At 36.4% G+C, this 18,944-nt stretch overlaps 1 protein-coding gene across 2 annotated transcripts in view; it reads right to left on the bottom strand.

Moving 5' to 3' along the window:
- The window catches only part of LOC116841902 (acyl-CoA Delta(11) desaturase-like), a 38,199-nt gene extending 32,474 nt beyond the window's left edge, over positions 1–5,725 (bottom strand). Inside the window, exon 1 of one of the 2 annotated variants that reach the window (XM_032810383.1) lies at positions 5,468–5,725. Coding sequence is in view for 1 of the 2 variants with exons in the window: in XM_032810382.1 (XP_032666273.1) it covers positions 2,094–2,137 (44 nt within the window). In the remaining variant the exon portion in view is untranslated. Of the gene's footprint in view, positions 1–2,093; positions 2,492–5,467 lie in introns of those variants that run through there. The other variant, XM_032810382.1, reaches the window with a different exon arrangement.
- Between the last annotated feature and the right edge of the window lie 13,219 nt (positions 5,726–18,944).

An 18,944-nucleotide genomic window follows, 5' to 3' on the forward strand; every position in this document is an offset into this window, starting at 1 on the left:
ATCGACCACTGCGAGCCGTATATCCTGCCTGTCGCATCGCGCGTTCTAATTTGTCAAATTATTTTAATTAATATCTCGAAATTTTACGTGGTTGTTTGAAAAATGACCTATACAATTTTTGTTCATTTTTCTATCATGTTCATGTGTTCTACTTATATTTTTCTTTTGGTCCGTCTTACGCGGGACACCCTGTATATATATATATATATATATATATATATAATTTCCACCTATATCTACATGATTACCTTCATCTCGCTGTTGACTTTCACTCAGAATCTGTACCTGACACTTGCTTTAAATAGCAACTACCAATGCCACGACATCGTATCGCTGAATATTTTTCCTTTTTAATCGTCACTTTGTCGCTACTAATCCTTTTCTCTATCAATACGCAGCTCTTCTTTCTTTTTTTTTATTTTTTGTACGTTATATTTGGTCGCATTGGTCGCACTGATTTGCGCAATTTACCGAGCTCTTTATTTTATCCTGATGTTATTTTACGCTACTCTCCTTGGCCCTAGTTCCAATTACGATGTTTACACTTATATTAACCGGGTTAGGCCATCCGTGTGCGTTTGTCTGTCTTTCTTATATAAACAGTATAGAGTTATCTGCAGAGTCAGAGGCATCGGCTATACAAAAAATTAAGTTATCATTATTATTACTATATTCACGTCCGCGAAAGCGATAAATCCGCGCAAAGACCGGTATGTATCGCGCGCGCATTATCGAATGGGACGTGATTTCTCTCCTAGGATGGATCTTCTCAATTCCACTCTAATAAGCAGAACAAGATCGTTGAAGAAAGTGTGTCGGACGCCGGAGCGATTCGCCGTAGCGCGACAAATGGGATAATTTAAAAAGCGCGTTGTTGATCGCGCCCGTGCATGCGCGCAACTCTGCAGATGCGATGTCTCGATTCTGCCGCGAATTGCGGCGATTCGAAGCCACGATGGGGATAATGTCGACGAGTCACGTAGGACACGTGAAATCTTCCAATGGAGAACCGAGTCGATGTTTTGGAATTCTGGAATCCGAATTGGCGTCACGTTCCGACGAAAATCTCTCGCGAATAATCAGCGTTCAAAAAGATAACACATTCGACACGAAACGGGGAGGAAGAGGGAGAACAGACGAACCGACGATGTTCCTCGGCTCGTTTCGCGCGCGTCACGTTTTGATAGAGTCAAAGTTATTCATTTATTTGTTGTATCATATCATTATGCCGTTTTTGCGTCGTTAAAAGATTTAAAAAATACGTCCATATTGCTAAATTCTTTTACTCTTTATATCGAACGCCAAAACATACTTTCTTCAAATCGTAACAAGATCGATCAAAAACATGATTTTTTTGTAATTCGTATTTCGTAATTTTTTTGTAATTCGATCCGTCTTCGTACACACATATACACACACAGTGAAGAATTGCGATTATCCGCTTTTGATTCATAATAATTAATAATTAAGGGCCTAATTAATGATTAAAAAAATTGCCTAATAATACGAACCAGATAATTGTTTCAGATCAATCAGAACTATAGGATAAATTTCTAATCGGATTAGAACGAGATTTCTGGGAAAATTTAGCGTTAGATGCTCTGCAAACATGTTAGACGACACGATTGATTGATTATGAAGCGGATATTCCGTTACGAACGAAATTGCCGGGTGAAAAAGCAATGTCGGTAACACGAATGCAATTAATGACTGTGTTGAAATGCGTTTTACGGTAAACGATCTCAGGCAAAATGGAAGATCATGGTGACGTCAAAATGATCGAAAAATAAGATGTTTAGTCATTCTTTTGCCATCGTGACTTTCTGTTTGTGTGTGTGTGTGTGTATGCGCGTATGTATGTTCTGCCTAAAACACGCATAATATTCACAAAATTTCGCGAAAATCCCGCGAGAACATTGAGAAGGGCGTTAGGCGATCTTTCATGACGAGCTCGGTGTTCTCGATTTGGGATGACAGTTTTAACAAACTGCGCTCGGAAGCTGCGATCGGTTGTGAGCTTCTGCTGCCGAAAGCATCCCAGGCAGGAGAAAAAATCACGTCAAAATGATGTCAAAGTGACGAGAAAAACTCACTTTTCTGTCTGGATTTGACCATTTTCTTGTCGTTTTAACGTCATCGTGATCTGTTCTAGTTGGAATTCCTTGGAAAGTCTTCCCCGTGTGAATATCCGGCCACTTCAAAGGAAATTCTCCGTGTTGGAAGATTCCTCCGTGAAATTACAGTAACGTGCACGAGAAGACTAATCGCGCGATGAACAATCGCGCGAACTCAAGCATGAAGATGCACACAATTCTTACTCGATTTCCGCGCGTGACTCAATGAAAAATTTTTCAACTTATTATCGGACGAGTGATCGTTAGACTCCGAACACATCGAAGCCAACGAATGGAACGAGCGAAGTTGCAACGTGCCAACAGTTAGCAACAAGGACTCGGCGTTTGAAACTTATCATCGGGCGCAGTCAAATTACAGCCAATTACGCTCGTTATGTTCGGCACGATAAAGCCAATGTCACCCGCGTTATCACTCCTCTTTATAAGTTTTTGCATACATCGAATTTGTTTGGACGCAAACGTGCGTGCATACCATAACAAATTGTTAGGCGAATAAAAGCAGTCTTGGCTGGCCTGATCGACTCGATAGTCACGAAGGATATCGCGTCTCTCCCGATTTTCTCAGAAATGAAGAGCAGAACACTGACATTATATTCAATGACGATGATCGATCGTTCAGCGAAACCAACACGTTGACTATCGCGTAGACTTCCGTTTATTGCACGAAAGCCTAACTAGCGATCACATTAGCAAAAATACGGCAAAGACATATAGATCGAGAAACTACAGTTGTGTACCTTAATATAGAGGTGTACCTTTTACATCTTTATGTAAAAGTGTACAGCTTCGCTTCTTGGATCCTCTATCGATCGCACGACTAAGTTTTCAAATGCAATTGGTTGTATTTTATATGAATCTTAATGAGACCCGGTAGAGAATCGGCTCTCTTAATGAGACCCCGAGACAATCGGCTCTTAAAGTCCTTTATTATTAAGTTATTTAATTCAGTGCTAATAAAATTATTATTGTTATCATAACATCGCTTATACGATGATTAATAGCACAAATTCCTGAAAGGCGTCTTAAAGATCTGATAAAGTAGGTCGTCTTACAGGTATCTTTAGATAGTTAACGAAAGTCGAAAGTAAGAGCCGTTTACAAGGTATTAAACGCGATAACATTTAAATTTCACAGCAAAAGGAGACCAAATTATTTAACAACGTAACAAAATAACGCACATGACGATGTGGTTGCCGAGCTTTCAACGTACGAAAATTTATTCTTATTCGAGCAAGCTACATCTAAAATGTAGTGGGGCAAAATTATAAAAGCGGAAATATTCCTTGAAAATATTTAAAGTACATTAATTTCGGCGATCCTTGAATTCTTCGCGAAAATAATATAATATATAACATTGTACATATATTAATATATTATATTATATATAATATTAAAATAAACAGCCATTTTAAATTCCAGATACACGCAAAGAAAAGTTTGATTAGGTGAACCAATTCCTGATGAAGTTCTGAACAACTCAGAAATTCCGATTAAAATGACCAGAATTCTGTTAGTCAGAAATCTTGATAATTTAGATCGAATTCTGATAACTTTAACTGTAATTCCCGAATCGTTCATATTACACCAGAAATTGGTTCATACGACCAAACTGTTGTTTTTCCATAAAAAAGATATGTAGTAAGAAAAGTATGAATATTACTTAATGTAAAGTTAATGTAAAAGATAGGAAGTGACTTCGGGATCAACAGGTCCGGTTCTTCGTTCTAAGAAATTTATGCCATTCAAGATCTTACTCGCTTCTATTCCGAGTTCGAGAATGGCAATCACCGTTCCGTTTCACTGTACAAAACGATCAGATTAAAATAATCGCACGAGTTCGAGAGCAAATTGAAAAAATTAGCACTAGCGCCATTATTCCGTACAGAGTCTTACAGTTGTTACAGTCTGTCTTGAATATGAATAATTTTGGACAATAAATTATGGAAAATAATAATTGTGTAGTCACGTCCGGATGGACACACTATGTAGTCATGCCTCCGAGCAATCGGTTATGTCGTCTGTTTGCCGATTTTCTGAAGAAGAAACGGGTTAACAAGGGGACATACTTGGTTCGCCGGCTATCGATAATCGTCTATTCATCTGTATATAATTCTGGATTACCAGAATCCATAGTACCATGGACATCTGCAGAAATCATCAATAGGACAGCCCGATAAAAATGAATTGTCCTCAGGAGTTACATTTGATGATATTTCAGAATGTTTTAAAGAAGTAGCCAAAGGAGTTTCACGATATTTCAAGGACTCAAAGAACTCATAAATAAGCTGAAAAAGTTTATCTTGAGAGGAGAAACAGCACGCAGAAGAATCCATTAGAATCTAGATAGGAACTCTATTGACTCTGTAAGAACAGAGTACATAATAAAGAGTTGCATATCGGCGATGTCAGATGTCAACGTTTCCTTTTTTCTAGTGGGAGTTATGAATTTTGTTGACAATGCATATTCAAAGGCATGACTACATAGTATCCATCCGGGCGAGACAAAAGCATAATTAAGATCGAACTTCATTTTTCAAGTTCGTTTAATCTTAAAATTTTTATAAAAAATTAAATCAAAATATAGAAAAGAAGCTAAAAATTAAAGACGCTAAATTACATTCAAAAATTATACAAATATTTGTGACAAATATTTGTAATAACGCAACTTCTTACTTAACTAATTTATACAACCTTATGAGATTGTTTCTCAAAAATATTGTGGCTATGTTATCGTTACATACAAAACACGTCTTGTTGAAGAAATCGTTTATACACAACAAGCATCGTTATCATAATGATAATATTGCAAGTCCAAGTGTGCAACTTTTATACTTACATACGTATGTAAAATCATGTAGTCACTTTTACGTATCATGTATGCACTTGTACGTGAGTTATCTTTTCTGTACCTTTTATATGTATTTTACACCGTTAAATGAGTTTTTTTTGCATACTTAAGGAGAACAGAAGTTATTTTCTAAGAATCAGAAAGATACAATAAGAAACGAGTCAATATAAAGTTAAGTAAAGTTGAGTAAAGTTACGAGTCAATATAAAGTTAAATTTGGTCTGTATGACGTTAAGTTGACATTATTTTGACCTTTCTGTTCTCTTTGGATACTGACATATTAAATTGACGTATCGCAAATAATTTGCGATACGTTCCGTGTATGATTTTACACACATAAGTGTGTCATTTGCTTGAATTTGCGGTGTATTCGAGCTGCGGTAACGACATTGTGTCTTTAGAAGTTACAAAATAGGCCTACGGGGTGGTTGTGAGAAGACAGAGGATAGAATACGCGAGGGTTGTGAGAAGACAAACGACTTACAATCGGTGCGTTGTCGGAGGAACGCGCGGGCTCCGAGCCGGAAATCTGCCTTGGAGCCGTGGAAATGTGCGAGGAAGGCACTTGCTGTTGCCGAACAACGACGACGACGACGACGACGACGTCGATAACGACGACGACGGTACGCAGAGCGGTTTTCGCGAACGCTTCTGATGCCGCGCGGATGGTCCGAGCTGACGGCGAGTTCACTACGAAATACCGAGATGTAGGAGCGTATGTCCCACTTATCGGCTTCGCGGTCGCTCTGGCATAAAACCCCTCCCCTCCAACGAAAGCTCCTGTAGCACCGTCACCGTGCGCTCGTCCCACCGGTCTCATCCTGAAAAGAAACGGCTGGTATTCTCACGCCAAGGGGGAGAGGGAGCATAAAGGGGTGGGGGAGCGACCGGCGGAAGTGTCGTCGCGGCGAGTTGTCGCAAAAACCGAGAGTAAAACGTTTTGTGCGATCCCGCTTTTCGAAATTGTCCGCTCTCGTTTGATTCCCACCCCATCTGTTCACGTCCGTTCGATTTCCATGCTCTCGATTTTTACCGCATTAACGACGGCCGGACGACAATGCTAACGATTGGCAAAGACCGCGGCTGATCTTTCACCTCGGATCCCATCGGCCCACGGAAATCGCATGCAAATTCGCATGCGTTGCGAGATATGCATCCGCTTCCTCTGTTTTAATCCGCGTTATCATTATGCAAATAACGAGGTCGAAGTGAGCGCCAAGTTGGAAACTGACCATCCGCAGTGCGCACGGCTTGCCCGGGAAGAAGAAAAAAGTCACGATATTACGTCAAAATGATATCAAAGTGACGAGTGTGTGACTAAAATAATTCATTCTTCCAATCGCGATTCGTTTTCTCGTCGTTTTGACGTCATTTTCGTGAATTTCTGCTCTGCTTGGTTTAGCAAGGCGCGAGCGAAAAGGACGAGCCCCGCGCCTTCGTCACCGCGTGGAAAGTGATGACTTTTGCTGGTTTTGCGCGAGCGGAGCTTGTCGCACTGTGCAAACCGCCGACATTGTATGCTGAAAGCGGCGGAAGACGCAGAAGTGCGTCTTCTTTCTATACTTTTTCCATGTCCTCGTAAAATTCTTAATCACTCCCACGACCTGATTCGTCGCGGTCGAAAAAGTCGCAGATATTCGGGGCGATCGTCAAACTTACGACTACGACCAAAGCACTACGACTAAAACGGTGGTAAACTGTTCTCAAAAAGAGAAGATCGCTTTTCTATGGCCTCCTTCGTATCAATCGTGTGTTCCACATTGTTCGCCAATTACCGTACATTCCCTGGCAAATTCATCCATAAAAATTCCGATGAGTTTCATTATCGCATACGAAAAGAGGAAATATTTAACCGATTACTTAGTAAGATATTGTAAGTGAGTCAGTGTCCTGCTCGAGAAATTATCACAATTCTGTTCCACTTGATTCTGGTTAACTCGAATATGGTTAACTAGATTCTGGTTAACTTGAATTTGCAATAGTTTGTTCGACAATTGTTGAATTCAACATTTCTGTTTGAACAATCTCATTTCATTTTCATTCGTAAATCCAATGCATTCCTGAATAAATATGCCGGAAGCTTTGTTAGATTGCGAGTTGAAATTGTTGAAACGTCTCATTGAAACACTTAGTTCTAGAACATCACAATTTTTCGCGCCCGATTTCACATTAGATGCACACAATCGCTTTCAGTTACCAATATCTCCTCGACACACATACAAATGGATATCTTTTAATACAATAAAAAAATTTTTTTGAACGCCAAAATGTCAGAAATACGTTAAGAAATAGTCAAGCTTTATAAAGAAAAGTAATTTAATTTTTTAATTAAATTAAATTTTTTAGTTAATTTGTAAAAAGGCTAAGTATAGAAATTTTTTTAATAACAAAAAGGCTATTTGATTGAAAATTTATAATTTTTTTAACTATATTATATAAAACCAATTGCCATATTTATTCAAAGTGAAGGATGTAACTTTTCAAGAAAGATATGGAACAATGATTTGAAAAGTATATATAGTTTTATTTATTAACATGAAGAATTTTAATGTCGAAACTGATTTCAACGGTGTCTTCTACATTCGCTAAACAGCAAATGAGGCTGCACACAGTATGGTCGGTTGTAAAGGGAAGACAGGAGTATTTTTACCCTCCAATCCCGATCCTCTACCTTTCATTGTACAGAAATGGCGAGCGTTTCAACAATGGCATGGTACACCTAAGTGTGAGTGAGTTCTAGGGTTAACTTCTTTGTACTTTGACCAAAAACTGTCTACTGAGGCGATATTCGCATGGCAGTTGTCTTGCTGTCAGAAACAAGGTCACGCGGCTAATTAAACTTAAACTACGCACAAGTGCAAAAAGTAAAATACATAATAAAGTAATATGCATAAAAAAACTTAGGAAGCAAACCTGGAGGAAGCGGTAATAGTGATTGATGACCTTTTTTCGCTTCAATAGCATCGTGTTGGCTGAATATATGCGGCTTTCACAAGTAACGAGCGGTTTCGCAGATCGTATATCGTATTGAATACGTCAAAAGTCGAATATTTGCTCAAGATTGCATAATTTCTAGTAGGGATACATGATGTTTGACAGCCGAATTAATCAAAAGGGATCAATTGAATGTCAAAATGTACAAAATATATCGTTATAACAGATGCAGATACAGATGTAACAGTTATGAAAAGAGTTTTCGCATTGTTTCGAGCATACACATAAAATATTGTCAAGCATATGAATGAATCAATACTCGTATAAATCAAACTGCTTGTCCTAATTACACAATTCTCCTGACACCATCGATGGTGTTAACTTTTACTCAAGTCTTCCGAATATCCCAATACGATTATCATGCAGGTAAAATTATGATTTGAATATTCATGACGATTCCACGATAATGATAATGATAATTTAATTGTGAACTTTTTCTAAATTGTATATGAAGAAATTTTTTAATAACTTTTCAATAATTTCTTTATTTTCATCAACTTGCCCGTCTAATTCGGATTGAGACCATTTGTATGCTTCAAATTTTTTTGGAGTGAAATCTTATTCGAAATAAGCAACTTTTCAGATAAAATTTCACTCCAAGAAATTTAGAAAGTTATATGTTATCATAACACGAGGTGTTATTATAACACGGGCACGAGATACATCGAGAGAAAAGTAGTCTAAACAATAAAGTAAATGCAAACAGAATAAAGGACGTGGCATCAACGCGGAAGACGGGTTCAAGCGTTTCACCTATATCGTTGGAGTCTAAATATCAAGTAAAATTAATATTTATTTACTTTCTAAATACTTCTTCTTTCAATATGCGTATACGCAAAAAATGACTTAGTAATATCAGCTAAACTGCGGTAGCTGATTCAAACTTAGTCAAAAGGCTAATCGTTTAGCTGTCACTGCTAAGAATTGGCTATGATAGCTAAAATGCATTCGCTATGAAATACAAATATATTAGGTGACATTAAAAATGCACATTATTTCAAGTAGCTAAGAAAATGGCAGTTATTCTTAAATTTCTTAACGTATATATATATTAAAGAAGTTTGCCGCACAGTTACAATCATTTGTTACAGTTATTTATTTCTAGCAGCTAATATTTCTCTCTGCAGCGCCTAAACAGCGAATAAATTTAGCTTCGGTAGTATCGACATTAGCTATCCCTATTTCAGTGACATACCTTGTCTGCCACAGCTATTTTTAGCTCTGGAAGCTAGTTTTTTTTTGCGTGTATCATTTGTAATTTTAATATCTTTAACCTCATTTACCAGAAACTTAATATAATAGGTAAATTCTGAAGTCAGATTCGAATTCAGCGCATAAAATTATCTACGAAACTACTTCGTTTGCTCAAACATATCTTAAGACCCTTTATTATGCAGGCTTATCTTTCAATGTGCGTGAAGAACGACAAGACCGAGTGAGTGAACCTTTGAATGCATCTTCTTCTAATCTGCCACGAATCGCGTCTTTCCGAACGGGAGCGTCGATTCTCGAGGCGCGTCGTGCGCGCATCGTTATTCTCGATATAAGTTCCGATTTAACTGTCGTGAGGACGTATTCGAATCAGTTCGGACGTAATCTGTGATTATTTTGGAAAATACTTTGCAATTATTTCCAAGGAACTTCAAGGATCATCTTTTAATCGGATAATGGCATTGCTAAATTAACTTAAGGAGACTGAAGAGTCAAATTGCCTGAAAATCGTGCTTGATTTTTCACAATTTTTTATGACAAACTAAATAAATATGCGAAAGTGTTATTTTAACGTCTATTTATGCAACATATAAAGAGAAGAAAAATATAATTTTTATGATCAAATATTCAATATAAGTGTATAGTATATGCAGTTAAAATATATTTTGTTTTTCTTTTCAAGGTCGTCATTTTGCAATAATATCTTGACTCTCAGTGGTTCAATTAAGCTGAATTTTAGGTAGGAAATTTCCTCTTTATACGTTGTATAAATACACGTCAAAATAATACTCTCGCATATTCATTCAGTTTGTCAAAAAATTGTGAAAAAACAAGCACAATTTTCGAACAACCCGAACAGTCCCTTTAATGTACATCTTTTAATCGATGCAGTGGCGTTAGAGAATAGACCCTAATAGTTGTTGAGCCAGTTATTGAGAGGAAGAAGCAGAAAAAGAGAGGGGGGAGAGAGAGAGGAGAGAGAAAGAGAATTATTCCCGGCATCTACCGTTACTTCGCAATTCGACGAAGACGAAGATAACACGATACTACGTAATTCCGCGAGTCTACGAAATAGTTAATGGCACGTTACGAGCGATTGTTAACGGACTTTGTGGTGGCCAACGCTGTAATTTAGATCGCGGGGCAACGAATGTCACGTTTTGCGGTCTTATTGTCTACTGAACACGGCGAGGAAAAAACCATCGTGAAGAAATGTCAAAAATGTTTTGCGAGTCAAATGTAATGTCTTCTTGCCACGTGTTCACGGCGATTTTGTGTGCGACCCAATGAATCTTCTTCGATTCCGCGAATCTCCGTTGCCGTTTGATCGTGTATTCTAATTCCTTCGCGAAGCTATTTTTGCTAACTTGGCCAACTCTTTGACATCTTTTGGAGCAATGACTGATCTTTGAAACAGAAGTCTTTAGATAATACCAATTAAGAAGAAAGAGAAATTGAGAGTTGCAGATTGAATGTTGGAAATTAATTGAATTCTAATTTCCTATAGAAATTCTTAAAAAAGTAAAAATACATAGTGTTATCATGAAACTTATTAAATTTCTTTTTCCTCGTGTTCAACAATCATTACCAATCTATATAAGATCGTCTAATGATTTATCCCACACAACACATCGTCTAAATTCAGAACATAAGACGTCTTAGAAACATCTTAGAGACGCCTAACGTCTGAGAGTCGTCTTTAAGACATATTTTAGGCGTCTTATGTTCCAATTTTAGACGTTGTGTTATGTGGGATCTATCTTATTGTAATTTCACGTATGTAGGAAAATTATTAATGAATAAAGTTCCTTATCGGTTGTGCTTTATATCTACTTAGCCGGTTCATCTTTTTGAGCTAACGTACATCATTGACTATATCTTACTAGATATCTTTCTAGTTATGAAAATGAAAATGCCGACATTAAAGCTCGATTGCATTTTCTTTAATCACTTTGACCAAGGAGTCAGTGCAGTTTTTTGTATTTGATATTAAGTTATTCCTTTTCCATTTTTTTTTTCTTCAGTTTTATAACGTTTTCTTCAATTTTCTAACATCATCGTCATATTTGCATTTGATTAGAATATATAAACAGTTTTCCTAAGCGATGCATGTTAAATACGTAATATTTTATCCTAGGCAACGTAATACTTAATTGTCCCACAATTTTGTTAATAAGTTGCAACGTATGAAAAAATATTATACAATGCGAAGTGACTGGTCAGCAATAACATAGATACAATAACATATAATTACTGCCGTAATTAAAATAGAAAAGGGTTAATACACATAAATTATATCGCCGACAGCAAGTTCTAACTTAATTTTCTACTGTTCACTGTGACTCTGAAGTCACAATTCGGTTTTATCATTATTTATTTTCAATATGAATGTTGTTCCTATCCTGACCGTTGTGACGTGAAAATCACAATATAGCTGCCTTTTTTTAATATGTTTTAACAACGTAACCTCATAGTTACTAAGTTATTTTAGGAAAATAAAAAATTAGAAAAATAAAATTTCTTCTTATATGTGTTCAGTACTTTAGTTTTAAACATTCTATGCGCATAAAAAATCTTCTAAATGAGAATAATATGAGAAATAAATTTTTGGGTATTAGAAGGTTAAGGAGGCAACTCGATTTTGAGGCCTCAAAAATTAGCACTTTTTACGAATTTTTTTCTCCGAAACTATGCGGGCGACAAATCCCAAACTTTGTATGGTTATTAAGACATATTTTATTAAAACTTTTTAATTTTTACAAGCAGAGATAATATATAAAATCATAGTTATAATGATATGCGCTCCAGGTGTTGATTTTCATGATCACCACGATTGCGAGTCTCTCCGTGATCTAAAACAAACAAGCAAGTAAGAAAATTTATTTACAGACTTACTGCTATCGTCTGAAGTACGGAAATGCAAAACGAACCAGTTTTCAATTAATTTAAGGCGTATAAACATAAAATTTAAAAAATGGACTAAAAATTTTATGTTTATACGCCTTAAATTAATTGAAAACTGGTTCGTTTTGCATTTCCGTACTTCAAACGATAGCAGTAAGTCTGTAAATAAATTTTCTTACTTGCTTGTTTGTTTTAGATCACGGAGAGACTCGCAATCGTGGTGATCATGAAAATCAACACCTGGAGCGCATATCATTATAACTATGATTTTATTATTATTTCTGCTTGTAAAAATTAGAAAGTTTTAATAAAATATGTCTTAATAACCATATAAAGTTTGGGATTTGTCGCCCGCATAGTTCGGAGAAAAAAATTCGTAAAAAGTGCTAATTTTTGAGGCCTCAAAATCGAGTTGTTCCCTTAAAGCATATTGAAAGCAGCATTGAAATTTAACTGGAAACACGTCGAGTTCTGTCGGAGATATACTGTCGAAATAATACGTCGCAGAGCGAACAAAACGTAAAGAGACACGGCTAGCTGGCTGACGTTTTCGAAGAGACAATAGACTGCATTTCGCTCGTGTCTCTGTTTGAGTTGTACACATATCTGCGCCGCGCCGAAAAAACTAGTCGTCTCGCCTCGACAAAATGCGCAATGTTGCAATCCAAGTGATAACGAGGTTTCACGTCTCTCTGTCAAACATTTGTTGCGCATAAATTGCGAGTGGATCAGTCAATATTGAACTAAACGAGAGATGGTTCGCAGAATTTCGTCAAGGCGACGCTTTCCGGTCGCGATCACACATTTCTTTTTCCTGTCTCTCCTATTATTCTTTTCTTTCTTGAATTCACTTTTAGGTTGCATTCCAAAACGTCCTTTTGAGGAAAATTTTTTTGAAAATAGTTCTACAATTCACGTTACATATAGAGTGCCCGGTAACTCGCGGAGGAACTGCAATGTACACGTAGATTAAGTAAAAAAGAATAAAATATTTCTCTACCGTTTCGCGGACAACCACATAAAATTTTGAGTTATTAATCTAAGAAGATTCGTGATCACGAAAAAGAAATTTAACCTTTTCGGGACGGGTGGTCACTTTTTATGTCATAATTGTTCCTTGCTTTTATATTGGAAACTATTCTTCCGATTCTCACGCTATAATGGGATTTCTGGGATCACTGAATTCGAATATAACATCATAATTTTAATATTCAAAATGGTTGACCCAATATGGCGGACAAAATTGGCTTTTCCGCGACGTAGCTAACAGAAATGAAAAATCAAGACTTTTGGGTTTTTCTAGTTTTCAGAGGTTTTTAGGGTCGCAAAATTTGAATCTTACTTCAAAAGTTAAAAATTCAAAATGACGGATCCAATATGGCGATTTTCAAGATGCTAAATTATGTAAATATGTCTCAATTTCCGTGGAGTTTCATATTCTCTAAACTTGAATTAGTGAAAATCTTGACTGATTTCGATATACCCATTTTCACAAGGGTGAGCACAAATGAGCAGATGTGATCAGGTCTGCTCAGATCTAAAAATTTTTTTTTGGTCGGCATTTTGAATTTCAAATATTCGATTTTAGTTCTCAAAGAAATACTTTTAAAAAGTTTCATAGTTCAAATTTCACAGAAATTAAATAATATTTATATTATTTATCATTTTTTCCGCTATAGTAGGTCCGCCACCTTGGATCACAGAATTTTAAAAATCTAAGTTCAGATTCGGATTCAATGATCCCAAAAACCCATAGAATACGTACTTTCCTAAAATTATCTCTCCGAGCAACCCCCCGTCCTGAAAGGGTTAAGTAAGTTGCATGATAACACTATGTGTGTTTTTACTTTTTTAAGAATTTCTATAGGAAATTAGAATTCAATTAATTTAAGTTCCAACACTCAATCTGCAACTCTCAATTTCTCCTTCATCTACCATACGGTAGATATGTGGATATTTAATTATTAATTAAGGAAGATTGGTGCATTGTTGTGCACAACTGTATATTATAGATTTTCAATCAAATTTTTCTCAATAAAAACGTTTTAAAATGTAACCTTAGACAATCTATGCAGTTCATGACTAAATACGTGGTTATTCGATTTGCGAGATAACGCTTGAAAAAACGAACGTTGTATCAGTTTCTCGACTGTTGTTGCGATCTTTGTAACACGGAAAATCAAGACACCGAACTATATTACACTCTTATGGAAATTACATTATTTTCATAAATTGTCATAAATTGATTAAAAAGTGTTTAATATACATTTGGTTATTAAACGATAATTTTTATCTATTTTTATATTTTACTGAATAAAATCGCAACGCTTCAAGTTGTCAGAATTGAAAGTCTCACTGCTGAAACGTGTACGTGCGTTAATCGATTATGATAGGAATCGAAGATAAGAGGACAGAAAGCGTGACATTTGCGAAATTTGGAAGAAAGAATGTATTTTAAACTAAAAGAACATTGTGTTGAAAAGTGATTTTTATATGTGTGTATATAATCGAGATCACTGTGCGCATATGTGTGTCAGCAATGGCTCGTAATTCTGACAACTTGAAGTACTACGAGGGTAGAGTAAAAAGTTCCAGGCCTCACATATAGATACCTCTACTATATTCAATATTTTAATAGTGTTGTATGATTTCATTCTTTATATGCTTATATTCGAAGGTTCAAGTCAATAAATTGTTTAGTGTTGATTTGATAGCTCGGCAAAACAAACGCCTCAAGCATTATTTGTAAAAATGGAAATTCGTGCCGTGATTAAGCTAAAATCAATGAATTAAAGTTTGAATTGTTTGCCTATCCACCATACTCGCCAGATTTAGCCCCAAGCGACTTCTATTTCTTTCCCAAACTCGAAAAATGGTTCGGTGGAAAAGATTTAAGAACGACGAATAAAGTCAGCGATACGCTGTAAATGGCTATTTTGAGGACCTTGACAAATCGACCTATCAGTCTGGCATCACTGCTTTAGAACATCGTTGGGAAAAGTATATCACGCTAAATGGAGATTATACTAAGAAATAAATGAAAATCAATCCAAAAAAATTTTTGTTTTCTTATTCAGGCCCGGAACTTTTCGCCTTACCCTCGTACAACTTTATTCGATTAAAAATATGCAAACCGTTTAACAATCGAGTATACATGCACTCGGTTAAGCATGAGTCGCTAAACATTGGCGATACACGTTGAAATAAAAAGCCTACGTAATTACAAGGGAAACAAGTACCATCAAAAATAGAAAAGAAAATAGTACCGCCAAATTAGAAGGTCTTCATTGTTAAAATTTACGCGGCATAAATGTACTAGATGATTGGACTCGTTCCAAGTCGGCACACGATCAACTGATCACAACAATCCTCTATACCCGACTATGCTAGACATTGTTTTTAATCCGACGATCGAGTGGCACGTCGTGATACGACGTCGTTTAAATTTTTTAGAACTATCGTATATGAAATAATATAAATAACGTAAGATCATGTGAAGCAATTAGCATTGAGCATCAATATGGCGACTTAATACTGGACTATTTCATCGAACTTAATCATTGGTCCATACAATTCATACGCAATTCATATTTATACAATTTATATGCATTTATTATTGTGCAAATGCAGCTGTCGTTGCATATGCAATAACTTACATAATATATTCTTATATCTCGATCTCCTGCTACCATGTTGGCAGTTTTACATTTGTAACACCGGATACCTCGTATCTGTATACTTCAGTAGCACAAATTTTCCAGTGACACCCTAAAGACGTTCAGAAGACGTTCGATAAATATTTACCTTTCGTTACCCTTTACTTTTCGTTAGCCCCCACCAATGGTTTAGATCTTGATATATATTATCAAGGACATCCTCCTGAATACTGTCCAAAAAGTTTTAGCCGTCTCACGTTGTTTGTTAAAAAGTTATTGAGAAAAAAATCTTATAAACGGGACGTAACTTTGGTCACAATGGCGGTGTTACAAATGTAAAAGATAAGGATATATTATATAATAGTCATCGTATATGCGATGTATATTATATAACAGCTGCATTTGCGCAGCATATGAATCGTATAGACCAATGCATCCAGTATTAAGTCGCCATATTAATGCTCGATGCTTAATATTCGATGTTTTGCATGATTATTGTTTCGCATGATCTTGTGTTATGCATATGCATCTATGTTATTTTATATGCGATAGTTCTAAGTCGTAAGAAATATACATACGTACACAGTATACATTGAAATATGGTAAACAGTACACGTATATGCGCGGGGGAGAACTCCTGCATCACCTCCCCAAAAAACTAACCTAATCCATCTATTGAAATATAGTAAACCGTACACGTATATATACAACCTATCCTTTACATTTTTATACATAATGAAAAACAATATAAGAATACAAATGCAGTTACTGCTTGCCATATTTTTTGCATATAATGTACGTTGAAAAGTAAATATTTACCCACTATATTTATTCTTATCTCGTACATCCCATATCTCGTGCTAATATACCGGGAAAAATATTTTCTATCAACGAGTTTTCATTTAGAAATTAATACTTCGATTTTAAGAGGTATTTTGCGATACATGATTAAAATTATATGATTATAACCACATAGTGAAATAATTATAATCAAGACACTCGGTTTGTAATATGAGCATAGTGCTATTAATAAAGATTTCGTATGCACAGCGTTATTAATTAGAACAACAACGAAGACTAGTCGGTGAGGAAAATAACCGCGATTTGCAATGAGATCAACTTATGCGTTTGGAATAATAATCAACATTTCTTTTTCCCGTAGCATTTTCTGCAAGTAACATTGAACGCAACAGGCCGACCGAACCCAGTTTCCTCGTGAATAATTGTTGACGTTGGGAGGCACGTAACACGGCAAAAGAGACAATATTGTTTCGTAAGCAAAGCGTGTGATCGTGACTCATTGTCGGCAAAAGACAAATAACAATAAAAATCAGAAATTTCGCCGCAAATACATTCGTGGCGCAACGCATCGCGGTCGACGTCGATTCTACGTCGATGGGGAAAACGGGAAGGCAGAAAGCACGAGAGGGAAAGCGACGTGTCGCTCTAGGAGAATGAAAAATCAGCGACGAGAAGAAGACACCAGCGATGGCAACGACGACGACGACGACCGACCAACTTGTCCCTCGGCCGAAGGTTGCGCGCCTCTGCATCGCGAATGCACCAGCACCCCGCCACCCTTAGCTGCACCCGCCCTCGCGACCGCGATCCCGAGATCCTCGCGCTGTCTCGCCGACCGCGATTAGCGCCTGGCTTACGAATGCGTGCGTGTGTGCGTGCATGCATACATGCATGCATACATGCGTAAGCGCGTTCAACCGGTTGGAGAGTTTCGAAGTTTCTCCGATTTGGCCGGAAAATATCACACGGAAAAAGCGACGAAGACGATGCCGTACCAGGAGAGCGCCGGCTGCTCCGATCGATCCGCGACACCACTACTGCCATGCCCCCGTGGTCCACGGCGTGGGCCAGCACTCCGCGGTCCACCCAGTCGATAAGCGACGGGAAGAGACACGAGGTGAATTCTGCGCCGATGGCGTTCTACTTCGCTGCCTCTGGATTATATAGCGTGTTTCAGAACAACGTTCAGAGCTCTCATGAAAGCATAGTACGGATTTAGGTGAACGTAAAAGTCTTATGCTACTTCACATTATCCGCAATAATTGTCGAGATATTAATTAAAAAAGATTTGTGAATGATTACGCGAGATGAGCTGTAGTGGCGACATCTGCCATCGTGTGCTTGTACATTAGGTCAAACTGAACAAAAAAGTCCTCTACTTGTTTCCTAATAGTTTTGTAGATTTTTAGTTTTTTTTTTTTAATTAAATAATATTTAATAATATTTAATTAATGTTATCTCGCGAGCGACTATCCGCCAATCTTCTTTAAATAATAATAAAAATCTATAAAGTTATTAGGAAGATGATGAAAGACTTTTTTGTTCAGTCTTAAGGGGATGCTGAAGCTAAAAACTTTATCGATAGAACACTGACATTTTTCTGCAAAGTTTACGTTGTATTGGTTACACCAAATTGCAAATGCTTTTACGCAATGAAAGTACGTGCAAAAATAAATAGGAGCATTGCTCGATATGTGACGAAAACGAACAAAAAATTTTTAATGTAAAATTTCAAGCTGTCAGTTAGCGTAATATTTGCCTAACCAAAAAGTTCCGCAGCTTGTACATATCGAAAGTGTAGATGCTCCAAACAGAAAAATTTTGAAGAACATTGCTCTACCTTCGCATCTGCATTTGGAAGCTTAAGAATATCGAAAAAGTTTGCAGAAAGATTTCTATATATATATGGTTAAGTTTTCCGTTGAATATGGTAAAACAAAGCAACACACATAAACAAAATTTTAAACCAGCTTAAAATTCATAATAACCGAATAAATCACCGAATTATTACCGATTATTCGATCATCATTATTTCTTTGTTATCCACTCGCGGATATTATCACACGATTGTCGAGCAGATATTATTATCACTATCATTTAATATTCAAGTATTATTACTTCTTTATTCAGTTATTATTTAATTATTGCTACTACACATAGGAAAGCAATTCAGGCTTGCCATTACAATTTCTTTACCTCGTGTTTCATCAGTTATTATCGCCGTTGTCCAGTTATGGTTATTCATTTTTATTACCGATTATTCGATCATCGTTATTCTGTTATTATGCATTCCCGAATATTATCACACGATTATCGAACAGATATTATTACTAACATTTAATATTCTATATATATATATATATATATATATATATATATATATATATATATATA

The sequence above is a fragment of the Odontomachus brunneus genome, unplaced genomic scaffold (assembly GCF_010583005.1).
Source record: "Odontomachus brunneus isolate Ranch 3 - 2012 unplaced genomic scaffold, Obru_v1 Obru_scaffold_019, whole genome shotgun sequence".
Taxonomy (NCBI): domain Eukaryota; kingdom Metazoa; phylum Arthropoda; class Insecta; order Hymenoptera; family Formicidae; genus Odontomachus; species Odontomachus brunneus.